This window comes from Artemia franciscana, chromosome 10 (assembly GCF_032884065.1).
Source record: "Artemia franciscana chromosome 10, ASM3288406v1, whole genome shotgun sequence".
NCBI lineage: Eukaryota > Metazoa > Arthropoda > Branchiopoda > Anostraca > Artemiidae > Artemia > Artemia franciscana.
In genome coordinates this window covers 38,111,561-38,133,768 of record NC_088872.1, presented here as the reverse complement: position 1 = coordinate 38,133,768, position 22,208 = coordinate 38,111,561, and the positions used below count along the sequence as shown (strand labels likewise).

At 36.1% G+C, this 22,208-nt stretch overlaps 1 protein-coding gene across 3 annotated transcripts in view; it reads right to left on the bottom strand.

Moving 5' to 3' along the window:
• The window catches only part of LOC136032165 (triple functional domain protein-like), a 393,821-nt gene that overhangs the window by 116,440 nt on the left and 255,173 nt on the right, over positions 1-22,208 (bottom strand). For all 3 annotated transcript variants that reach the window (XM_065712353.1, XM_065712354.1, XM_065712355.1), the window contains exon 31: positions 10,967-11,034. In XM_065712353.1, coding sequence (XP_065568425.1) covers positions 10,967-11,034 — 68 coding nt within the window. The remainder of the gene's footprint in view (positions 1-10,966; positions 11,035-22,208) is intronic.

The following is a 22,208-nucleotide window of genomic DNA, read 5'->3' as shown; positions in this document are numbered from 1 at the left end:
TTGGGGTAGTTGGGGGGGGGGGGGGTAATTCTGAAAAATTAGGAAAAATGAGGTATTTTTAACTTACGAACGGGTGATCGGATCTTAATGAAATTTGATGTATAGAAGAATATCGTGTCTTAGAGCTCTTATTTTAAAGCTTGACCGGATCTGGAGACATTGGAGGGGGGTGGGGGGTGGGAGGGGGAAACCTAAAACTTGGAAAACACTTAGAGTGGAGGGATCAGGATGAAATTTGGTGGGAAAAATAAACACAAGCCCTAGATACATGATTGACATAAACGGAACGGATCCGCTCTCTTTGGGGTAGTTGGGGGGGGGGGTGTTATTTCTGAAAAATTAGAAAAAATGAGGTATTTTTAACTTACGAACGAGTAATCGGATCTCAATGAAAATTGATATTTAGAAAGATATCGTGGCTCAGAGCTCTTATTTTAAACCCGACCGGATCTGGTGACATTGGGGGGGGGGGGAGTTGGGAGGGGGAAAACCTAAAACTTTGAAAACACTTAGAGTGGAGGGATCGGGATGAAACTTGGTGGGAAAAATAGGCACAAGTCCTGGATACACGATTGACATAAACGGAACGGATCCGCTATCTTTGGGGTAGTTGGGGGAGGGGTTAATTCTGAAAAATTAGAAAAAATGAGGTATTTTTAACTTACGAACAGGTGATCGGATCTCAATGAAATTTGATATTTAGAAGGATATCGTGTCTCAAAGCAATTATTATAAATCCTGACCGGATCTGGTGACATTGGGGGAAGTTTGGGGTGGGGGGACCTAAAATCATGGAAAACGCTTAGATTGGAGGGATCGGGATGGAACTTGGTGGGGAAAAAATCAGAAGTCTTACATACGTGATTTACATAATTGGAACGGATCGGCTCTATTGGGGGGGGGGGGGGTTAACTCTGAAAAATATGAAAAAATGACGTATTTTTAACTTACGAAGGAGTGATCGGATCTTCATGAAACTTCATATTTAGAAGGACCTCGTAACTCAGATCTCTTATTTTAAATCTCAACCGGATCAAGCGTAATTGGGGGGGAGGGCAGTTGGGGGGGGACCGGAAATCTTAGAAAATACTTAAAGCGGTGAGATCAGCATGAAACTGGATGGGAAGAATAGAAACCTGTCTAAGATACGTGACTGACATAACCGGACCGGATCTGCTCTCTTTGGTGGAATTGGGGGGTGGGGGGCGTCGTAATTTAGAAAATTGAGGTATTTGTAACTTACGAAAGGGTGACCAGATCTTAATGAAATTTGATATTTAGAAGGATCTTGTGCTTTAAAGTTCTAATTTTAAATTCCGACCAGATCCTGTGACATTGGGGGGAGTTGGAGGGGGAAACCGGAATTTTTGGAAAACGTGAAAAGTGGGGTATTTTTATCTTACGAATAGATGATCGGATCTTAATGAAATTTGATTTTTAGAACGAATTCATGTCTCAGAGCTCTTATTTCAAATCCCAACCAGATCTTTTGACATTGGGGGGAGTTGGAGGGGGAAATCTTGGAAAAACACTTGGAGTGGAGGAATCGGGATGAAGCTTGGTGGATAGAATAAACAAATGTCCTTGATACGTGATTGACAGAATCGTACTGGATTCGCTCTCTTTGGGGGAGTTTGGGGGAGGGGTTCAGTGATTTGGCGAGTTTGGTGCTTCTGGGCGTGCTAGGACGATGACCATTGGTAGACGTGTCAGGGAGCTGCACAATTTGACTTGATAAAGTCGTTTTCCCAGATTTGACCATTTGGGGGGCTAAAGGGAGAGGAAAAATTAGAAAAAATTAGGTATTTATAACTTACGAGTGGGTGATCGGATCTTAATGAATTTTGATATTTAGAAGGACATCGTGACTCAGAGCTCTTATTTTAAATCCTGACCGGCATTAAGCCTCTTATTTTCCTTTTTAAATCAATCTATTGATTCATAGAATTTTGTTAGAGCTCATACCATATGATCTCTTGGCTCTTAGCTCTTCTCGCCTCGTCACAAGTGCCATATGAGCTCTTAGCTCTTGTTTTTCTTTTAATTTTTCAAAAATGCTAAAAAAGGTTTTTGAAAGAGTGGTCTAATTAAGACTCTTGCATGTCTTTATTCTGAATCTCAAATAAAGCAATATTTACACAAATATTTCCACCACTTCCTGGTCTAGATTCCTGGTCTTCCTGGTATTATGAGGTCAAAATTGCAATATTTCTCAAATTAGTCTTATAAAAGCAGCATAAAATTCTTGAAAATAAACAGAAAAAAACAACGGTATTTTAGAGGGCGTTTAATAGCTCGTTTTCCGTTTATCGTCAAGAGTTTTCGATATAATTGCATTGAACATTTTAATCCCCAGCTTTTATTATTTTAGTTCTTCTGCACTCTTGAATTTCAATTCTCGAAACTTCTCTATGAAAGTTAGTTACACTAATTCAATTCCCAGCCCAGAAGTACAAAACAAATTAACTGTCAAAGTCATTTGAAATTACAGAAGCCTTCACACAAAATAACACACAGTTTCTCACCCTTACGCAAATACACAAGAGCACATCAAGGAATTCAGTCAAGGGGGGGGAAGGGGACTGAGCTGAGTCAAAAATTTTCAATGAGCCGAGAGTAGCATTCCTTTTCTTTTCAATAGTTTTAGCTATTTTAGGCAAATTTATTAAGAAAAAAATGGAACTGTGCATTAAACATTCAATTTGACAATTTTTTGTAATTGATTTTTTTGTCAATGAAAAATAGCAATATTCCATTTTGTTTGTAGCGGTGAGGCAAAAATTATGTGACCGAAGGGGCTTCAGTACCCAATCACCCCCTCTCAAAGGGTATGTACTTGGCAAAGACAGAATTTCTGCCTTATTAAAAACTATAATAAGGGTGATACTGCTCCTCGATGCACTAACTTGTTATTTTTAGGTTACCAGTTTCAAGTGCCAGGCGTTTCTCTAGCATACTTTTAGTAAATTGCGACATCAACATTCCAAGAATAGCATGTGTTATGAATACTTCTTTCCGTTCACTGACACTGGGGAACAAAAAAAAACTTATTTTCTGAGGGGGGGAGGTTGCTGTTCATTGTTTCACGCTTTTGGGCAATGCCGTCCAGTTTTTGAGAATCCAGAGGGTTTAAATATCTTTAATGATAATATTCTACAATCCCTAGGGTCCTCTAGCTGACACTGGTATCACAAAAAGTCGTTCCAATAGGGCAACACTACGAGTCTAAATTGAGAGACAAGTACAAAAGTTCCTCTCCAATTTTAGATTTCATTTCTCTCTGCCCATCATCACTCAACGGCAGAGCAATATACTGACATGTGAAAAGTGAAACAGCCATGTTATATCCCACCCAGCCACATCCTTATTTTTTTGTCTTTAATTAGGTAAAGAATAAAAGAAAGTTAGAGCAAAGACAGGTATGCTAGTTTTTCTCCCAATGGTGCTGATTTCATAGGAAAAAAGGAAGACATTTGCGTTGCTGTTTGCAACCAAACACCTTATATTACTATAGAAACATGCAAATGCTATTCTTAGTCACCTCCATGCGTTTTTTCTTTATGGGCAAAATAAACTATACCTAGTCAATATGCTGCAACTACTAACAACTATTTGTGACAACAACTTTCTGCCTATTTGAAGCTTCATTCTTTACTCCCTCCCTCCTTTAAATGTCAAATCTCTTTTTATTTCAGTCTTATAGCCTATTCCCACCTCAATCGGGAAACGACCTTCTTTTTGTTTGGCTCCAAGTAGATGGCTGAAAAGCAAAATCTTTGGCAATCTATTATCCTTCATCCGTTAAATGTGACCTAGCCATTTTAACGTTCTGTTTACTGTAGGCCTAGAAAGTAGGAATGAACCACACCTTTCGTGAAGCTTATTGTTAGAAATATGGTAAAATTAAATGAATGACTAAAAGTATCCTCAGACTATTCAATTGCAAATCATCTTACATATTTTCTTCAATCTTTCGAAGCACCGACGGTTCGGAGACACGGTACATCTACTGCTACTCCTAACAACTTGCTGCAGCACCAAGCCACTTGAGACTTACACAGATGCACAAGCTCTTTCTCAATCCCAACTTATCCAAAGCTTCACTCTTTACCACTCTTTACCTCTCATGTAGCTCAAATTTCCCTTAAATCTTTTCTTATGACCTCTTTCCATCGCATTTGAGGATGACCTGCTTTCTCGTTTTCCCTTAGATGGATGACTAAAAAGCAAAATCTTTGGCAACCTTTCACCCTTCATCCGTAAATAATAGCCTAGTCATCACAACCGCTTTTTTTTTTAACTATATCCCTAGAAAGGATTGAATAAAAATTTTCACTAAAAAAAGTGCCAAAACAATCCTTAGGCAGTTTCTCTAGGACATTCGAATCAGCTGCATTGTCAAAGTCTAAGAGCGTTTTACCTTCCCATTTAATAACGGTCTCCTACATTTGATAACGGTCACCTACATTTGACAACGGTCTCCTACATTTGATAACGGTCTGTTGCATTTGATAACGGTCTCCTACATTTGATAACGGTCTCCTACAGTGTTCGTAGTGCTCTTTAGGTCACAGTCCAACAAAAAAATCCATGCAAGTGAAGACAGTACAACACCATGATTAACTCTTGATTTCACCCCGAACCAAGTAAAGGGTTCTCAGGATTCAAACACTTCTCAATCATTAATCTAAGAGAGAAAATTTAGTCGACGCATCCTCTTTCCTTTTTAGAACTATTCTGTCCTTTCATTAAAATTTAACAATAGCATCTCTTAGTCTAAAGAGAGTCATCATGCTAAGTAATTTGCTTCCTACAAAAAATAAGTTAATGCCTCCATAGTTACCAAACTCACTTTCATCACCTTTCTTGCAAAGGATTTTACATAAACTTCTCTTAAAATTATAAAGTAATTTCCATTCTTCAGAAATATAATTTTCAATAATTTATCTCTAACTTCGCAACCACTATATTTTAAAAACTTATTTACCATGCTATCAACAACTGAAGGCTTACCATATTCCAATCATTTTAGTGCTGTGTCTGACACCTCAAAAAATAAACCTTCCTTCATTTCCAAATTGTCAAAAACGTCCCATCTCCTTCGTCAAGGTTTAATATATTCTCAAAACGTTCTGCCATCTCTCTTTGATACTTTGCTTATCACTAATTGAGATCCCGCCCTAACCTTAACTGCTACATATTCAGACAGACTACTTTTTCTCATTTTCTTAACAATACAATACAATACATAGCTAAAATGCCGATTTGCTGAATCTTCCAGATCCTCGGTAACTTTATCTATTATCCCTAATTCACATCTCTTTACTTCAAACTTTAACGTCCTCTATACTTTGCTTACTTTTCTAATCTATCGTTCACTAAAAGATCTATCACCAAACAAAAACTTGTGGTAAAACCAAAAATTTTAACTTCTAAAATCAATAAAAACAGTTCTATATACCCAAGCGTCCTGAATTAATCTGAAAGAATTTAATTTATAATAATATAACCGACAAGGCTGACTATATTACGATCATGTACCCCACAACGGTTAGAACTAGATTAAAAAAAAAAGATCTCTAAAATAAAAGCCCATGAAAAAATATGATCACAGCCTACAAGAAAACTTCAATGTCCAAATCAACTCGGGTACCTTTCCGCTATCCTCACTGACAACCTTTTATACTAAACTCAAAAAAACTCTTATTATATATACCAAACTCCACGGAGAAAGACCTTTCGGTTATTTTAGCTGCACAAGTGAAAATTGCTTCTTTTCTTTTGTAAAATTGACGTCTAAGTTCAAAGTAATACTGGTACAAGCGGGGCACATTTTGTACTTGCTGAATGGCTCCAATTAAACTTTGCTCAACTTGCACAAATGTTATAGAATTAATTTGAAAGTGACTGACAGTGGCGATTAGGAATTCATAGACGAATTACTTATGTTAAAACTAGTAGGCTATAAGAGCCATAATATACTCATTATTTGCATATACAGCTTTCTTCTTAAAAAAGAATTCAATTTTCTTTTTTTCTTTCTTTCCCCTATCATCTAATACGCATTTGAATATATGTGGGTTGTTACAAATTATCTACGTCAGTAGGCCATTTTTTCTGACAGACTTCCCGTTATAGGATAGTTACTCAGACTGACTTTCATTTTTCACTTGGCTCCGGAGGTAACTTTATGTTACTTAGTTAGGATAATATATCTGGGATTATTGTCCACTGCACGTACCCGTTAGGTTTCTGGTTGATTGAATTTGGCCAGAACTGTATATTTTTCAGCCATTTAACAGACAAGTGGAAAGTGAAAGATGGCGTTCTAGTCAGATAAATTTTGGACGAAAACGACGATTTAATAAATATTCATAGTTTTCTTCAGTACCTATCAATAAAGATATATCTATAGATACATGGGGCAATATACCAGCTCACCTTTGTTATCAGTACATTGACGAATATGTTCACACTACGAGTTAGGAAAAGGAAACTTCTTTCAACTACCAGAATTCTGTAAATATTTATATACATTTTGGTATGGTGGGATAATATAACATATTACCATTATTATACGTACATTGATTGGAGGCTTCTTTAACATTCTACAATTCTGCGATCTGATAATTTTTTCCTGTATCATTTTCAACTGATTAGATCGATGTATATCAATCAAGCCCGTATCCAGAGGGGGGGGGGGGGATAGGAGAGTCTGAACCCTCAGCCCCGAAATGTTTTTTCGACTCGTAAAATCGTAATAAAAATTCAAATAAACAAACTTTTGATACGCTTTTTCTTTGAACCCTCCCCCTCCTCCAGCAAAATCCTGGAAACAGCCCAAATATCAATGCATCTGATCCAAGAACAGACACCAGAAACAGCAGACGCCATCTATACTAGCAACTATCTTTAATAATTAGGTGCTATGATAAGATCAATTCATTGATCTTATAGATTGATCGATAGATTATAGATATAGATTATAGATAGATCTTAAGGTTCGCAAGTGAACCTTCAATCTAGAGAAAATGAAAATTGGCAATTGGTGCGAAAATGAACTTTTCTACAATCCTATCCTGTGCTTTGTACAGAAAAATCTCGCTAAAGGAGTTTCGCCCGATACGATAAAAGAGTACTTGGCCGATTTCTTCGAGTCTTCTTCTCTTGGTGAGACCCGTAAATTGCTTTTTTTAAATCTTTTTCCGAATGAAGTCCCATCGAAGCGCGTAGGAGCCAATGCTGCATTAAACTGTGCTTCGGACATTATTTCTTCGCTTGTAAAGTGCGATTCCCAGAACATAAAGCTTCCGGACTTTGTTATCAAATGTCCCAGCGAAGTGCCAATGATCCCTGTCGATGCCTTCAGTACCCTCAGTGCCAAGGTGAATTCTTGCCTTGAACAGCTGCGTGATATTGCGTCCAAGGTTACAGAGGGACAGTCTAAGCTTGTAGCCCCTACTCAAAATACGAAAAAACCGTCCTACGCTGTCGTTGTAAGAAACCCACCCCCGGAGCTCAGCGACCCTATCCTTCGCATGAAGAAGCTCGAAACGTTGGATGGTCACGACGGAATCATAAGTCTAAAATCTAAGCCACATAGCAAAAGCTGGGTTGTGATGGTACGCGATAAGCGCTCAGCCGACTCGCTTGCTGAAGCTGTTACTAGCTCCATCCCTAACGTTGGAGCCAGAGTGATTGATAAAAAGCCTTTAGCTGTGGTCCGGGATATACCCCATAATTATTCAAGAGCTGATTTGGAGGCCTCAGTGGAAGGACTTATTAGTGCTAGTCAAATCAGCGACTCTCGTACTTTTCGCCTCGAGTTCGTCGACAAAACCGCTCTGAATGCGGTTCTGGAGTCGGGAATCCGTATTGGATATGAAATTTTTCGCGCTAAGCCCTTTCAATCCATTCCGCGTCGATGCTTTCGCTGTCAAAGTACTGATCACCTGATTGGAGCTTGTCCCAGCTCACCAGCACATCCCAAGTGTTCCAGATGTTCTGGCCCTCATGTGAATTCTAAGGAAAACCCTTGCCAAGCCTCACCAAAATGTGCAAATTGCACTATGGAACACGTAAGTTTTAGCCTGAAATGCAAAGTTCTCCGATCGGCTCTCAACAACGCTAATAAATGAATGCTCAAACTCCGTTTAGCTTTGTTTCCCTTAATATTAATGGTACAAAAGACAAGGATCTACTGATAAGTGAGCTACTTGAAAATGATATTGTGTTTCTACAGGAGCACCTTCTCTCTAAAGTGAATGTTGATAGCCTAAAGCGTTCTCGGACCCATTATACCTTCTTGAGAGCCGCCCAAAAAACCCGTGGAAGACCATCAGGAGGTCTGGCCATCTATTTCAGACACAAGACTCAGCCGATATTATTGCAAAGCGACGCTAACATCTTAGCGATAAAATGTGGTGATACCGCATTTATAAACATTTATTTCCCCTGTAATAAAAAGACTGTGCAGCCATTGTATAGTTTTACACAAGCAAGTAATCGCCTACGAACACTACTTAGCGACCTTTCAAAACAAAATACCAAATGGGTTCTCGCCGGTGACATGAACACTGACTTATTATCTAATTCAGACCGATCTGAAATCTTTCTCGATTCACTACCTGGAGGATTCCATCTTGCTGATAAAGATCTTCTATTTACTTATATTCACAATCGTGGTGGTCTTACTTCCAACCTTGATCATGTAATTGTGTCAGATTCAACTCTACTTACATCAATAGTTCATGTGGAAGACTCTAAAATCGACGACGATCATTTACCAATCACGTGCCAACTATCTTGCTCCATGGCGACCTCTGTGCAACGTAACTCTCCCAAGTGGTTCTCAAAGTTAAATTGGGAAAATATCAATGTTCCACTTTATGTATTGACATTGTCCCAGTTATTATCATCTATTAAAGTGCCTTTCCACTTATTGCAAACATCTGTATCTACAACTTCAACGCGGATAGATATCAACTCGTATTATCAGCAAATAGTGTTCTGTCTAAAGTCTGCCGCTAAAACAGCTGTACCCTCCGAGTGCGTGCGAACGGGTACTCGCAATCCCTTTTGGAAAGTTGATCCTAAAGTGAAGATAGCTAAACAAAAAGCTAAGTTCTGGCTCCGTATGTGGATAGCCTGTAATCGTCCTTCTTCTGGTTCAGTACATCAAATAAAACAGAAAAACAAACGAGAGTACAAATATTCCCTGCGTAGAGCGAGACTGAATGCCTGGGATGGTCCTTGTGACAAGAAATCCTGGGATCGTGTTATAAACAGTGTTAAGTGTTCACCTCCAATTAATTCGTCTCTTCGGCTATGTGACTTCGTTTCTCATTATAAAAATATTTTGCTTTCGTTTAATATTAATCTCCAAAATCATTTTACAAAGCTTGTAAACTCAATCCTCCCAATTCGTATCAACCAATCTCAAGTGTTATTGGTGGAATCTGGTGTTATACTCCGAGCTCTTAAGCAAGCGAATAAGTCTGAGTCTCTCGATAGTGATGGTCTTTGCTTCAATTTTTTTGCTTATGATCGTCCTGAACTGCTGAAGTATTTGCAATTATTGTTTCAGATGTGTTTGGCACAGTCCGTTGTGCCAGATAGTTTTTTGTCCAGTTGTATATCTCCCATAGTCAAGAGGGGTAAGGACCCCAGTACTTGCTCTAATTATCGTCCTATCACTGTGTCTTGTTTTGTTAGTAAGCTATTTGAATATGTACTGCTACCGACCATTAACTCCAAGTGCAATTTTACACCCTTCCAGCTTGGTTTTAGAAAAGGTATGGGCTGTTTTCAAGCTCACCATATTGTGGGTCGGCTAATGAAACAAGCTGTTGCTCAAAATGTATTGTTTGACTGTTGACATATCTAGTGCTTTTGATAATGTAATTCATTCAAATGCTTTGTTTTCTCTAGCAGCCTCGGGTGTTAACCTTTCTATTGTTTCCGTGCTTAAGTATTGGTATGCTAATTCTTCAGTTAGGGTGAAGTGGAATGGTACGGTAGGGGAGTATATTCCTGTTAAAAAAGGCGTTAGGCAAGGTGCCGTGTTATCCCCGAGCATTTTTAAATGTGTTTTAGCTTCGTGTCTCCAACGTCTTCAACCGTCAATTTTTTACAATGATAATTTAGGCATTAGTCACGTTGCATATGCTGATGATGTTCTGCTTCTTAGCTGGACAAAAAATTGTCTAATTACCAACATCTACCGGCTTTCAGCCGCACTATCCACAGTAGGCCTTTCAGTTAATGCCTCCAAATGTGAGTTTTTGTGTTTTGGGAGTCCTCCACCAGCATCACCTCTTTGCTTGGGTTCTTCAACTATACCATGTTCAGCAAGTATTAAATGGTTGGGTCTCTCTTTTTCCACGTCACTTTCGTCTACTTGCTCCGCTATTACGTCCAGCGTGCTGAAAAGTATGCGGGTTGGATACGCGAAAATTTCACCAAATCGTGGTCGGTATAACCGAAATGGACTATGCCGTCTTTATTCTAGTTTTTGTGCCCCTGCTGTTTTTTATCTTTCTGGTTTTGCTTTCCTCCTTCGCAAGAAGGATATAAAGAAAATACGCTCAGGATATTTTAAGTATTGCAAGTATTTGCTGCGTCTGCCTCGGTGGTATCGGAATCATACAGTCGTCTCTAAATTTGACATCGTTGATGCGCCCTCGCGACTGAAACATTTATCTAAAGATATATGTTTTAAAACTCGGCAAATGGTCGGTGTTTTTTACCCTCTTTGGCCATTTTTTGATTGGAGGTAATTTATTTATGTTGTATGTCGTTATGCTGCTATGTTATTTATGTTGTTATGTTTTTTCTCTTGTTTTTTTTTCTTTTTTTGTGTGTTTACTCCACAGTTTAATGTACTTTGTGGGTTATAAATAAATTATTATTATTATTATTGAATGCAGAATGGCTTAGAATAAAACGAAAATTTGCTAGGGCTTACCTGCAATATCTGATTCATTCAGGGAATTGGAATTTCTAGTAACAGGGCATGGCACTGGTCGCAAAATGCTAAAATAGATAAAATAAAAGTGAAATCTTGATCTTAATTAACAGATACAAAAGCAGCCTGAAATGCATCTTCAGCCATGAAAAAAAAAAAAAAAAAAAACAAACAAAAAACATTGGTATCAATTCAAAAAAGGGCTAAGAGACTCCTGAACACTGAAGCACAAAATAGAGACATTAGATCTATGGACCGTAAACATTTAACTTTAAAATTTATACTATTTACTTGGACTATTATGGCTGTTTAATATCTGCTATCGATTTAGGAAAACTTGGGGTCAACCCTCACAACTCAAATTATTTATAATAAGTAATAATATAATGAATAGCAAGTACATTAAATTTTGCTTTGTTTTCTATCCAGGTTAGTCTGTTGTTACAGTATTTAAAGAAATTCTTCAATTTTTAATATATGCTTCTGACTTTTTGGATTGACAGAGGGAAGGGAGGCATATGAAAGTCTAGAAACCTAAGATTATAAAATTACAAAAAAAATAAATAAAAGAACGGGCTAAAGCCACTCACACTGTAACAATGAAGGATATTTCGGACCGATGTTCACTATGTATCTAAAAAAAGGTTGCATAACACTGGCCTATTGCTGAATGACCAAATATGAAAGTCTAAAATACCTAAGATTATAAAATACACAAAAAAAAAAAAAAAAAAAAAAAAAAAAAAAAAAAAAAAAAAAAAAAAAAAAAAAAAAAAAAAAAAAAAAAAAACCCGGCTAAAGCCAACAACACCGTAACAAATGGAGAATATTTCGGACCTATGTTCACTATGTATCTATTGTAAACATCTCTATTTTTGGGGGAGATGGGGAATTGTTTAATTTATTTTATTAAGTTCCCTGGGTTTATTCATCTTAGCTTGTAAATCAAATTGTTTTTGCCAACAAGAATTTAAGTCTGCTTCTTGGGTGGATTATTCATTATGCTGTATGTTTGATCTAAAATAGCATATTCTGCAATAACACACCGTGTATTTCTTTTGTATTTAAATCAGTGAGTTAAGTTCTTCGCCATTTTCGTTTCCCCTTCCATCATTTGGAACTGGAATCGACTATGAACATGGGTCCAGAATATTCTCTATTTCTTTTGCTACTACTGGCCTTCTCCAGTTTCTGGGATTTAGAATTCTACCAATAATTGGTATTTTTCTTATTCTATGTTGGCTGCAAGAATCAACCCTCACAACTCAGATTAAACTAGACCTACGTTGCCTGGGCAACGTGAAGTGTTGCGGCAACCTTTGTCCGGCTTTGCCGATTAAAGTGTTGCGAGAGCAACACTTTGGTTTTGTTTCTTCGCTATCGGTTAAATGCTGAAGTTGTCAAAACTATCAAAGCTTTCAAAACGGCATATTCAAAGAAGAACACAATCAGTAATCACATGATCAAATTCTTCAGCGTTGAAAAAACAACAGCAAAAGAATATCGGAAAAAGGGACTAAATTGAGTTTGCAGCCAGTTGAACTTTATCCTTTTCAATCGTAGAAATCGTGACGGATGGAAACTTGGAACATTATCTTATGCAATCTAGTTGGTATTATAAAGCTATCTGTAACTTTTCAGGATCAAAATACCATCAGGGACCCATAAATTTCCTGTAATGACTCGCCATCCAGGATCGCTTATTATTGGATGGCGAGTCATTACAGGAAATTTATGGGTCCCTGATTCCATAGATGTGTACCAATTTGCACAAATTTGTAGCCCCTCGTGAGCCTCCTCTAGCAACCGATTCTTACTTACAAGTCCCTCTCCCGGGATATACATCCAAGTTCACCGGAAACAAATAATGGGTACACCAACTAGCAAAAGTTCCAAACCCCTTGTCGCTGAAGTCATTGTAGCCTAACAGCCGATTATTACTTACAACTCCCCTACATGTCTTACAATCGGGAACCAAGTTGTTCTTACCATCAATTACACCAGAAACAGATAATAGGTACACCAATCAGCAAAAGTTGCAAACCCCTCATTGCCAAAGATGATTATAAGATAATAATCGACTGTTGCTTGGAAGTCCCCTACATATCTCACAATTGGTATCGGCCTATTTTTGGTTCAAGTGTGTACCTTACCACTGAAGTTGTCAACCCCTTGAAACTTTCAAACTGGTGTATGTCATGAAGGAATTTTTGTAACAAAAAATGGATGACATATACTTTGATCAGCTCATCAAGGTCTATCGATTGTCATTGAAAAAAAAAATTCTATCTGTCTTAGTTCAAAAGTTGACTTTTTTGCCGGAGGCCAACTTTCTAACACCACCACTTAGAAAGGAGCAAAGGATAAGCTCTAATTTCTTTAGCAATGAGAGAACTTTTAAAGTTTAAGAGGTATATCTGATACCATTTCTCTATTGCAATCCCAAGTAGAAAAAAAAGAATGGTAAAGTCAGCTGAAATCACGAACAGAAATGGCTAGAAACAATAGATGGCAGCACTTTCGGACCCGTGGGAAAATCGCACTTTTTTGTTTCTGTAAATTTTTCTATTTATCACTCAAAGAAGATATATTGGCTGTGGGGCCGGGGAACTACCGTATATATTTAACACTTATAGATTTTAGTCCATCTTCAATTTGAAAGTGGTGCCTGCCTGCTTGCCTGCTAGAACGGAGCTTCCCACTCGAAAGCAGAAACATGGTTTGATGGAACGAAAGCTTAGCTGCACAACTTCAGAAACTCCTCTCTGAGATAGGCTATATAACTCCACTTCACTTCGCACACCATAGGCTCTGGCTCGAGGACAAGCAAAAACCATCCTTTTTGGCCCCAGGCAAGAGTTCTACGGAGCCTTCCAAAATGTAATGTCATATTCATCAATCCGGCCTGAGGTCCACACTTTCCGTAAAAACCGCAAAGGTTAGACCCTTACCAGTTTCCAGGAATAAGCTGAGATCGGCGGCATAGAAAAAAAAAAAAAAAAAAAAAAAAAAAACGGGACAAAACCAAAGTGTTGCTCTCGCAACACAATATAACAAGTAATAAACAAGGTCGTTATCTATGTTGGCCGCAAGAATCAATTAAAACCATTCAGAATTGATAATTTTGTGTTAGTAAAAAAAACAGCCATCCCCTCCAAAAAAAATAACAAGAAAATTGTTTAAGCTATTTTGGGACAAAAGTAGGACCAAATGGTAGACGAGCCTTAATACAAATTTATCTAAAAAACCCGCCCATTTGACAATTGCTAGGCTTTGTTTCGGTTCAATGACCAAATTTACGTGTACACAGGAATTACATATTTGTATGTGAAGAAAAGTAATTCATGGTTTTTAAACGTGGTTTTTTTTTTTTTTTTTTTTTTTTTTTTTTTTTTTTTTTTTTTTTTTTACTTAATAGGAGTACTTATGATAACACTTACGGCCATGGCCCTAGAATTAGTACTAACTTACTTTTATTGTTTTCAAAAAGTCTGATTGACAGCATCAAGCAAATCAAGTACTCAATATAATGAAAGTCTTTTACCAAGTTCTATAGTAGGGTTTTATGGGTTTGGTGAAGGTTCGCTTGAAGAAGCCCTTAGAGAGCCTTAACCCCCTCAGTAAGTCGGTTTCACCTGGATTTGAAACGTCGGATATTTTTTCGGCACTTTTCCTAGGCATTCTTTCTCTGATTGAATCAGAATAAGGTTTGTGCATACGCGTTTGGCTTGTCGCCTTGAAAAAAGGAATAAAAGGAAAGCTACGTCGGAATGAGTCTGATTGTGCTGATCATAGGAAGTCATTGACGAGACGTCCAATCTCACCTTTAAAGGTACGGTAAAAGTTGATGTTTGATGCTTCATTAAAATGAAAAATGACTAATATTTATTGGACGTAAAATGGAGAAAGACCTAAGGACAATTTTCGTGTCTTGGCTATAATACCTGAAGGCAACACCTTAAAAAACATTCGTTTTCAAGACCTCATTTTATCTCTCTTCGTATCTTAGGCGTCTTTTTTTTTTTCAACAAACACAACTCTAGTAACTTTTCAAACAAATGCATGTACTCTTTTTACAACAACTTTTTATGTACGCACACTCAGTGCAGGAGCTTGGAATGCATGAACTATTCCAAGAAGTAGCTAGTTACTGGTATTGTTTGAAGACAACAGTTAACTCATCCTCTCACAGTATGCGGACTGACAAACCCTCCAAATACGACTAGGGCGCCTCAAAAACCCCATAAAATTATGTCAAAATATCTGACCAAAATGATAATCACTGCGTTTTTCCGAGTCTCTCGACCATGACAAAGTCCATTAAATACGTATTTATTATGATTTTCGTTTGTTTGATCCTTTTGTAAAAGAAACCAATAATTTAATAACTCTTTGACACAAATCTAAATAGTTTTCTATATCCTCTGTATTCTCTTTTTCTATTTGCGTTTTTTTTTTGCTTTATACCATTACCAGGGGTCACTCGACCTCTATTATTAATGTTCTATCTATTGATCCATGTCTGTCAATAACAGAGTCTAGCAGGTCGTCCTTGAAATACTTCATTTCTAATAAGGAATTTAACAGTCCAATGTAAGATAAAACGTAGACAATAGTTTAAATTAGTATCATTTAATAATCTATTTCATAGTAGTATTTTGTCCAAGAAGCCAAATCAGAAAACTAATTTTTTAGGCATCTATTTTTTATTTGTCTGACTTTGTGTACTGAATTAAAATTAAATAAACAATTTGCTTCAAAGTTAAAGCTAAGGTAATAAATTAAAATAGCATTAATATTTTGAACCATGGGGTCACACTAATCATTTGATCAATGAACGCTTTTTCATCATTTTTAAGGTAAGGAGCGCTTATTTTCCCAAATACTTAAATGGTTCTGTGTTGTGTTGAACTCTCTTTTGGAACCAATGCTTTAGGAAATCTAAAAATCAGGTGGCAATGGGGAGGACAAAATTCAACATCCTTAATTACGAAGGTCATTATATCGAAAGATCTAATTAAAGAGTCTTCGTTATATACTGACAAAATAACTAGTCTGCAGCGTCGTAGAAAACTATATTGAGATGCGAAACCAGTAAAACTGAATGTTCTTGTAAAAACTTTCCGCCAGTGATAGATGGAAAATTATGTTGGAAACAATTCAGCCAGACTTGAGAAAGGCTATATCTATAGTTATGCAAATTAAAGCACAAAAAATGTATCCTTTTTTACACGGAGGTGGTTGGATTAAAACGAAATTTCAAATCATTACTACTTAATACCTGACTAATAGTCAACAAGATACTTTCAGCTCCCCTTCCCCCCTACAACAAAAATACTGAATGTAGCAGGGATCATACCAAGGCAAAGTTCGATAACCTTACAATTCTTCAGAAAAGTGGCTCTCTCTGCTAGAGATGTATAAAAACACGGACTATTAGTACTACAAAAAAGGCAAAAGGTGTAACTCAATGGGCACGTTCTCAACGTATTGAACATTGTAATTCAGGAAAATGGGTTTTAGTACCAATACGATAAAGAATATATGGCTTAATTTTATACTTTATCCATCTTATTAACTAATGAACAAAAAAAATAATATAACTGTACAGAACGTAAAAGCTGTATCTCAAAACCCATATTCTTAGGAAAAACATTCTCATAAAAAAGCTTTTTGGACCGAACGGATAAATAAATTTTACAGATTATACATAAAAGCAAAGCACTACTATTCCGATATATCAGCAAAAGAAAATTTTATGTGTTTAACGAATTTTCAGTCCCCCTAAAAAGGTTCCTTACCATTAGGATAAACAGGCTCGGATTTACAATAGGCCCAGAAGGCCCAGGGCCGACCAATGCCAGAGGGCGCAATAAATTATCACTGAGTGATTTTTTTTTTTTCTTAACAAAACCCTGGACTGATGTGATTTATCGTAAAAGTGGCAAGTGGACTCCGCTGCCGCGCAGGCTATTCACGGGAAAATGATGTTAAAACAATGACTGTCTGACATCTACCAAGATTGGCAGCTGATAGTTTGGTATTGCCTCTCTCTCTCTCTCATTACTTTTGGCTCATCAGTTACGTTCTGTTCAGTGCTTCCACTATCCCCGAATTTTCGGGGATTTCCCCAAAGATCTCTCAAAAATGGAGCGGTCAAGACACCACTCTGTTTAAGGACAAGCTTTAAATACGGCCCTGAGGATAAAGATACCTGATTAAAGTTTGCATATTATCAATCTCAGGTATGTATAAACACGCAACCGAATATAATCTTGCAAAAAATGAAAGATAGATGTCAATAGACACGTTCTCGAGGAAACGAAAATTGTAATTAAAAAAGGATTTTGATGCCACAAAGATAAAGAATACCTGAATCAATGTTGTACATTATTAATTAAAATTAACAATTTTCACAAAACACGTTTCACACAAAACAAGTTCTTCAAAAAAAAGTAAAGAGCTCAATTAAGCCAAAAATGAGGAGAAATAAAAAGTCACATAATTTTCTTAGTGTAAAACTACTACAAATCACTATCAATAAATAAATGAAACTGAAAACGAACAGAGAAATTATAAAAAATAACCCAAACAAACTCAAAAAGAGCAGAAATTAACATGAGTAGGGCTGATAACCCCCATGTCTTCTCAATACTAGAAAATAATTTGCACTTTACTGAATATATATATATATATATATATATATATATATATATATATATATATATATATATATATATATATATATATATATATATATATATATAGACCGTGGACTGTGAGTTTAATTGACATATACTGATATTTATTTCTTTAAGATTTGATAATTTTCTAGTCATGAAAGAAAAAAAAATGATAAAATTTAGAGGTATTTTGCTTTCAGTAAAGTGCAGATTATGTTCTGGTCTTCAGAAGGCATGGGGGTAATCAGCCCTATTTTTGATACTTTGATGCTTCTAGGCCTAAGAGGCTTATGCCGCTCCGTTTTTGCGAGATATTTGGGGATAGTAAAAGCATTGAACAAAATGCAAATGATGAGCTAAAAGTCAACCCCAACTCCAAAAGCCTTATTATATGTGATCTTTGGAATATTTTTGAACAAATGGATACCTCAAAATTTCTATCGGATGCATTTGTGGAAAATAGGACGTGGGGAGTAACTGCCCTCCAATCACGTTGACTAATAAAAAAGGCATAGAACATCTGATTTCCAATCAAATGAGCCCATTCCGGAGTTTTCACGACCACCCTTTCTACAATTTTCAATCGAATTAGCCTTTTTCGAAGTTTCTTTTTCGAAAAAATCCTTCGATAAGAAGTGCCCAGGTCTAAAAGAAACTTAAAAAATTAAAAAAAATAGACAATATAAATAAATAAAACATTGCGCCTACATAGCCGTTTACTAAGGCAGCGCTATGGCGCTGCTTATGACCAATTAAGTATGTAAACAAACAACCGAATACAATCTTGCATAACGTGAAAGATGGATCTTTCAATACATACGCTCTCTGGGCAACACGTATTTTAATTCGAAATGAAAAAAAGTCTTTGGCGCCATAAGGATAGAGGAAATCCTGATGTAATTTAAAGACTATGTAATCTAAGTGAAGCCATATATTCAGCTAATCTATGCATTTTTATAGATTTTTTTTTTTATTCAAATCCAAAAGAAAATACTTGGGGTTTTTTGTTGTGGCTCTCCTCAAAAATTATGAATCTTATAAACTTCTGGTGATAAACAGGCATTACTATGATGTTAAACAATAATTCAAGTGATAAAAGCCGACTGGCCCTCTTAACCCTTAATATCCAGTTTCAAAGGCCCCGTTGGCTTCACGCAAATATTTTGGCAACCTCACTACCTTTCTATTTGAAAACAAATGAAAAGACATAAAAAAGTGAGTGCAATCACTAAAACAGTGCAAATGAATACAAATATAATACGAACATTTTTATTTTACATCTGGAAGTTTTTTATAGAAGGAAGAGAAAATAACATAAATAGAGAGTCATAATTTTAAAAATACAAAAACACAAAGCAAACTATGAGTGTTTTTTCATTAATGGTCTTTTCTCCCTGTTCAGAACAATATATTCCTTTTCTTTGCACACTTTTTTTTCTCTTTGTTAAAGTTTTCCAAATCCAAAATAAAACATTCAGATTCGAAGTGTATTGGTTATTAAAATGTTGCCCAATTTTTACCCTTTTTTCAGTTGTTTTGAAGGAACTGTAGTATTTGGTAATGAATATTTTAATGAAAGCATAACCGTCTGAGACAATATACACAATAACCCATTTCTAGGGTAGACAAAGTAAAGGCGGAGTTAAATTTATATCACTAATAACATTGCGCATTATTTAGATTATGTACTACACATGCATATCCAGATGGCAGTTAAAGCATCTTTTTCGATGAAATGACTATGAGAAAAGAAAATGACTCCTTACTTTAAAAATAAGAAGAGGAAACTTTCTGAAATTCTGCTTTCGACGACAATGCACAAAGTAGAACGCACTGCCTTAGAAAGTTCTATTTTGCAAATTATTTTTTTCCTTTTTAAATAGTAGAAAGCCAGTGTGGTTTTCGCGAATATATCTATTGACTCTCCAATATTTTAAAGATAAAAGGAGAGCAAAAATTCAGAATATATCTTTTAAGCTTAACAAGGTGTAATGTCCAATATCAGTCAAATGGCATCTCGGTAGATTTGACATTATGCCATTATGGATTAAAATCAATCGGTAAATAACAATGATTTTCTTACAAAAAGAAACTATTTCAGGCTTGAGACATTTTTTTTTTTTTAAATGGCTGAGAATAAAGATTGTCTTGACTACAGACACAAAACAAAAAAGAAAGAAGAAAAAAAGGGATCCATCCTGCCAAGTCATCCAAAATAGTCTCTTTATAAACTAAGACTGTTGACACTAATTTTATACGCCGGAAGTTAATTCAGTTCCCATCATTTACCATTATAAACAAAAATCAAGCGATAAACAATAATGCCAAAAAAAAAAAATCATGACCTTCAAATCAAATAAAACAAAGTGTACGAGATCGTCCATATTTATAATTTAGAAAGAAGAAATAATAAAAAGGGTGGTCAAATGACATTTTTCATTAATTATGATTAATTAGTTCTTATTATTTGTGTTCTAAAATACACTAAACATTTTTTCTTTCAATTCTTTGCTAAAAGTGCAGAAGGAACTAAATGTTAGCCTACACTGCTTTTTATTGAATTTTCAGTCGTGAGAAATTTTCGGATGTAAATGATTACAAATAATTAACTATTAAACTATAACTAACGTTAATTGACTACTGGAACATACTCATAGATTATTTCGAGATATTCTCCTGGATGTTCTTAATTTGCAGTTTTTAATAAAGGACATTTATATTACATTAAGTTAATCAGTTGTAATCTAGGGGAAAAGTAACACAGTATAGACACAATCCCTATCCCTATGACCCGAATAATGACACTATTTCCTTACTGGATAATAGCATTAGCAGGGAGTATGGTTGCAGGTACAAATTCGGAAAGATGAAAAATTTGCGAACCATAGGCAACTTCAAAGACAATTGAGAAAATCTAAACTTTTTACGGATTAATACCTAAGTGACATGTATATTAAATTTCAAGTAATTGAAAAATGTAATTTAGAGCGATATCATCGGTGGCTTTTTCGACAGTAAGTACTGATATCCATAAGTGTCCAGTTCTTAATTAGAAAAAAAAGTTGACAACAAAAATGGTTACAGGTTGAACGCAAGCGAAAGTTCAACGGAAGCCGAGCAAAAAAGAGCTTCTAAAATCATTAACCCGACTCTTTTTTCTTTCTGTTTTTTTCCTGCTAGTTCTTGCTAAACAAAATGTTGGTAAATATTACAGTTTGAGCTTGAAAAAGTTGAGAAGAGCATTCCCCGAAACTACAGTGTAAACTCTAGCGTGGTTTATATTGAAATCTCATCAAACTTTCAAGTAATTACGACTTTGTGCCACTTAAACATTGGGCCCAGCATCAAAACTAAAGTCTTTTTAAGTACATTATATACTTTTTTGTGTACGTTACGAACTCATCTCAGAAAATCCCTCCTCCCCCTAGAGAAAAAAACCTATAAAAGTGTATTATACCCGAGGCATATGATGTTTTTCGAATGAAGAACTTTTTTCAACCCCCTACCCCATCTAAGAATATTTTTGCACTGTTCAATTTTCTCCTCTTCTGAGAAATGTATTGATGTAGCCTAGTAAAGAGTGAGTATTACAGAAGTTTATTCAAGTTTTTGAATAATTTTTTTAATCACATAGCCTTTCTCTTTATAATCACAATGGAAAGTTTCTTTCATTTTTACTTTTTTTTATAGCATTAGTGTTTTGTTCTCACCTTTTTGGTAGCATCAGGGTTGCCAAAGGGACACTTTTAGTGCTTTTTTTGACACTTTTTAACTCTGGGTAACACCGTGCCAAAAGGCAACTTTTTGAAAAAAGGACACATTTTGGCATTTTTTCAAAATCAATAAAATATGTATTTATTTTCAGTTTTTTCTTAACTGGAACTGCTTTTAATTTGTGCTTTCTGCTTTTCTGGTTCGTTTTAATCTTAGGGATTGTTTTGTCGTATCCGCACTACTTTCCTTTTCAAAAGTGCAAAAATCCAAACGTGGTGAAACATGTGACTTGCTCAAGAGAGTTTAGAAAGTTTTTTTGATAAAAAACTAAAGCAAGCATATAACTGCTGCTAAGTAAAGGCTTAAGGTGTTTTATGACTTTTACTCTACAGGAGTATGCAGAGGTGGGGCCTCTGCACCGCATTTGATAAGGGATTGCATATGATAATACATCTGTAAACACCGGGTTTAATGGTGGACTAGGTGTGTTGTTTCAGGAATCTTTATCACACCTTGGATGCACAAGCCATTCACTTGCGTTATGTGCTAGCTATGCATCCAAGTTCCTTCCGGATGGATTGGAGCTCTTCCTGAAAGATCTTATAAACTATGTTGCAGGGAGCCCAAAAAGAATCACGGAGCTCAACTAGATACAGGAATTCCTCCAGTCTACGCATTGCAAATTGTTGCAGATTGCCCATATCCGATGGGCATATCCCCTGGTTACCTTTTTTGTGAAACAGTCAAAGGAATCCTCTGCAGACAAGGCTTCAAAAGATAAGGCATCCAAGATTCTAGCCTATATGAAAGAACCTATAACGAAGGCATATCTATACTTTCTGGCT